The sequence below is a fragment of the Penaeus vannamei genome, chromosome 38, assembly GCF_042767895.1.
Source record: "Penaeus vannamei isolate JL-2024 chromosome 38, ASM4276789v1, whole genome shotgun sequence".
Taxonomy (NCBI): Eukaryota; Metazoa; Arthropoda; class Malacostraca; order Decapoda; family Penaeidae; genus Penaeus; species Penaeus vannamei.
The window spans coordinates 24,764,099-24,769,098 of record NC_091586.1 but is presented as its reverse complement, the minus strand read 5'-3'; the positions used below and the strand labels follow the sequence as shown (position 1 = coordinate 24,769,098).

Below are 5,000 nucleotides of genomic sequence, written 5' to 3'. Positions count from 1 at the left end.
CTCTCTCTCTCTCTCTCTCTCTCTCTCTCTCTCTCTCTCTCTCTCTCTCTCTCTCTCTCTCCCTCCCTCCCTCCCTCCCTCCCTCCCTCCCTCCCTCCCTCCCTCCCTCCCTCCCTCCCTCCCTCCTTCCCTCCTTCCCTCTTTCCCCCCTTCCCTACCTCCCTCCCTTTTTCCCTCCCTCCCTCTCGTCTCTCTTCCATCTCTCCTCTTTTCTTAACTCAGATTTTTATTTCTCCTCACTCCCCTCACAACTCACATCCCTCCTCACTTCACCCCCTCGCTCCCCTCATCTCATTTCACCTCATTTCCCTACAAAGTTCTCTCCTCACTCCCCTCATCTCATTTCACCTCATTTCCCCCCACAACTCACTCCCCTCCTCACCTCACCCCCTCGCTCCCCCTCATCTCATTTCTCCTCATTTCCCCCACCAGGCCCTGGAGACGGCGCTGAGGGAGGCCAAGGAGGGAGCAATGAGGGACAGGAAGAGGTACCAGTATGAGGTGGACCGCATCAAGGAGGCTGTGAGGCAGAAGAACCTAGCAAGGAGGGGGCAAGGAGCGCATATCGGTGAGTCAAAGAATGAGGCGTGAGTCAGGTATATGTTGTTGGTGAGTCGTGAGTTATGAGGACTTATGTTGGTGAGTCGTGAGTTATGAGGACATGTTGGTGAGTCGTGAGTTATGAGGACATGTTGGTGAGTCGTGAGTTATGAGGACATGTTGGTGAGTCGTGAGTTATGAGGACTTATGTTGGTGAGTCGTGAGTTAAGAGGACATGTTGGTGAGTCGTGAGTTATGAGGACATGTTGGTGAGTCGTGAGTTATGAGGACATGTTGGTGAGTCGTGAGTTATGAGGACTTGTTGGTGAGTTGGGTATGTAGGTATGAGTCGAAGGAGATATGTTGGTGAGTAAAAGAATGAGGCGTGAGTCAAGTATATGTTGTTGGTGAGTCGTGAGTTATGAGGACATATGTAGGTGAGTCGGTTATGTAGGTATGAGTCGAAGAAGATATGTTAGTGTGTAAAGGAAAGAGTTGTGAGTCAGAAATATGTTGTTGGTGAGTCGTTATTCATGATGACTTGTTAGGTGAGGATATGTCGAAGAAGATATGTTAGTGAGTATAGGGATGAGTCGTGAGTCAGAGGACATGTGTTTGTGAGTCGGTCATGTAGTTATGAGTCGAAGGTGTTATGTTGGTGAGTAAAGGAATGAGTTATAGTCAAAAGACATACTGTATGTTGGTGAGTAAGTTATGAAGTTATGAGTCGGAAATATGTTGAGTTGTGAGTCGGTGTTATGTTGGTGAGTAAAAGGGTGAGTCGGATATGAAGCCATCTGAGGTATGTTGTCGAATTATAACTCTAAAAGACACATATTGGTGAGTAAAGGAATGAGTCATGTTGGTGAGTCGGATACGAGTTATGAGTCGAAGGGGATATGTTGGTGAGTAAAGGAATGATTCACGTGTCAAAGAACAGATTTGGTGAGTTAAATGTGCGTAAAAAATCGGAGAATATAGACTCCAAGTTATATGTTATATGTTGTAAGTTATGAAAGATCTGTAAATAATGAGTAAATAATTTGGAAATTTGGTACTTTGTTCTATAAAGGATAAATGATGTGAGTTATAATATTACTGATATGACTTTATGTTTTGTTGTTTATGTTTTTTTTTTTTTTTTTTTTTTTTTTTTTTTTTTTTTTTTTTAAAGAGTACCGTAAGCATCCTTGTGCTGTTGTCCAAACTACTTGAAGTACTTTATATGTATTGTTTTAGCTCTTGATTTTGAGTAGCAGTACATTTTTTTTTGTGTGTGTGTGTGTTTCTAACTTTTATAAACACACACACACACGCACATACATACACACACATACGCGCATACATACACACATACATACATACATACATACACACACACACATACACACACACACACACACGCACGCACGCATGCACGCGCGCGCACACACACACACACACACACACACACACACATACATACACACACATACACGCATACATACATACATACATACACACATACACACCCATACACACACACGCACGCACGCACGCATGCACGCACGCACGCACGCACGCACACACACACACACACACACACACACACACACACACACACACACACACACACACACACACACACATACATACACACATACACACCCATACACACACACGCACGCACGCACGCATGCACGCGCGCACGCACACACACACACACACACACACACACACACACACACACACACACACACACACACACACACACACACACACACACACACACGCACACACACACACACACGCACTCACGCACGCACGCACGCACACACACACACACACACACACACACACACACACACACACACACACACACACACACACACACACACACACACACACACACACACAGACACACACACACACACACACACAGACACACACACACACACACACACACACACACACACACACACACACACACACACACACACACACACACACATACACACACACACACATGTACATATACACATATACATGCACATACACACACACGAACGCACACACGAACACACACATACACATATACATGCACATACGCATAGACATAGACATAGACACACACACGCGCGCGCATATATATGGATGTTCGAAATACATAGAAATGTATTTATTTATATACCTATTTATGCAAACACGCACACTATCCGATTTCAATAATGTATTTTCCTATACATTTCCTTATACAAACACACCCACACTATCCGATTCCATTAATGTATTTTCTTATACATTTCCTTATACAAACACACACCCACTATCCGATTCCATTATACCGGACTGTCCTTATCTCCAAATTTGCAATCCTTTCCGTACAGCGAAGCCCATCAGAACCGGCCAGGGCAACCTCCTGTCGCGTCCGGGTGCCCTGGGTATGATGGGCAGGTCACCGCCGCCGAACCCACAGCAACTTCGCTCCTATGTCGGTACGTGTGGGGTGTGGGGTGTGGGTGTGTGGGGTGTGGGTTGGGTTTGGGTTGGGTGTGGGGTTGGTTGGGGGTTGGGTTGGGTGTGGGTATGGGTTGGGGTTGGGTAGGTATAGGTTGGGTATGGGTATGGGGTTGGGTGTGAGTGTGGATATGGGGTTTGGTTGGGTGTGGGGTTGGGTGTGGGGTTTGGTTGGGTTTGAGTGTGGGGTTTGGTTGGGTTGGGTGTGGGTATGAGATTGAGTGTGGGTATGTGTTAAGTGTGGGTTGGTTTTGGGTATGGGTTGGGTGTGGGTTAGGTATGGGTTTGAGAGTGAGAGTGGATATGGCTTGGGTTGGATGTGGGTTGGGTTTGGTTGGGTGTGGGTATGGGGTTGTGTGTGAGTGTGAACGTGGGTTTGGGTGTGGGTTTAGTTCGTGTGTGGGTTTGGGAAATGGGGATGTGAGAGTTGCGTGTGTGTGTGGGTTGGGTTTGGGTGTAAGGGTGAGTTTGTGTAGACATGTGTGTGTGTGTGTGTGTCCGTGTGTGTGAGTGTGTGTGTGTGTGCGTGTATGTGTGTATGTGGATGTGATTGTTTTATTCCCAAACTTTTTTTTATATACATTGATCTGTATTGTAGATTTTCAGCATTATTTCCCATTTTATTTAGATGTCCATTCATTTTTTGAGCTTTCAATCTTCTTCAAAATTGACTTGCTTTGTGTACCAATATTGGACTTTTTCCCCATCAAATTCCCAATAATAAAAAAAAATAAAAAATAAAAGAAAAAGAATCTTTACACACTGTTTAGAATATAGATAGACAGATAGGCAGATGGATAGATAGGTGCTACATGTTTCCACACATTTTCCTATATATTATATTGTAATTTCATATCAAAATTTATTTATTATCCCCTTTCTGATCTCCCATGAAAACCCGAAATTTACGTTTATTTCCCCTCATTTTCCGCCGTAGTCTTCGTTATATATTTTCTTTTGAATTCCGGATTTACCCTAATATTTACCTTTACCAGAAATTTACCTTTATTTCCCCTCATTTTCCTCACGAAATCTCCTATCTACTTTCTTTTAATTTCCCAATTTACCTAAATATTCCCTTTTACCAGAAATTTACCTTTATTTCCCTCCATTTTCATTACGAAATCACCTATCTACTTTCCTTTAATTTCCAAGTTTACCAAAATATTTACCTTTACCCGAAATTTACCTTTATTTCCCCTCACTTTCCTCACGAAATCACCTATCTACTTACCTTTAATTTACCTACATTTACCTAATATTTCCTTCTAACGCGATTCTTCCCCTCTCTCTCCCCCTTCCAGCCACCAGCAGTTAAGACAAGCAACGGGACTAAAGGATGGAAGAGATAACGAGCGATAACAAGCGATAACGAGCGACGTAACGTGAACTAAGAATACAAGACGAGCCATTGTGGTTTCACCCTTAACCCCACAGCTTCAGAAGTCTGAAGTGTGTGCCTGGGTTCTGAAAACAGGTCAGGTCATGTGCATTATGACTTGACACACACACCCCCAAAAAAAAACCCAAAACACGAATAAAATGTCTATAAAAAATCATACCAAAAAAAAAAAAAGTTTAAAAATGAGAAAGTAAAAAGCTAAAAAAAAAAAAAAAAAAATTATTATGAATTTGATTTTCAGTGATTTTCGGAAAATATTTTCTTTTCCTTCCTCCACCCTCCCCCCCCTACCCAACCCCCTATTACCCAAAAATATTTACCCTACGTGTCCATTTATTTCACACACCCTTACCCCTCTCCCCCTAACTACTCACCCAGATCCCAAATCTGACCCACCCTACCCGCACACCCTTCCCCCACACCCTTCCCCCACCCCCCTATAAAAAGTAATCTATGTTATCCCTTTTTTTAAATGTATGGTAATAATAGCACCCAAAAACTGTGATTTATCTAGTATATTTTGTACCACTGCATAGGCTGTTCCTTTCAAAGACACATTGGT

At 43.3% G+C, this 5,000-nt stretch overlaps 1 protein-coding gene across 5 annotated transcripts in view; it reads left to right on the top strand.

The window, feature by feature from the left end:
• LOC113811870 (kinesin heavy chain) overlaps window positions 1–5,000 on the top strand; it is a 75,398-nt gene that overhangs the window by 64,950 nt on the left and 5,448 nt on the right. For all 5 annotated transcript variants that reach the window (XM_070116269.1, XM_070116267.1, XM_070116266.1 and 2 more), the window contains 3 exons: window positions 433–568; window positions 2,907–3,014; window positions 4,341–5,000. The exon at window positions 4,341–5,000 is cut by the window's right edge and continues 5,448 nt beyond it. In XM_070116269.1, the coding sequence (XP_069972370.1) occupies window positions 433–568; window positions 2,907–3,014; window positions 4,341–4,354 (258 nt within the window). In that variant the 3' untranslated portion in view covers window positions 4,355–5,000. The remainder of the gene's footprint in view (window positions 1–432; window positions 569–2,906; window positions 3,015–4,340) is intronic.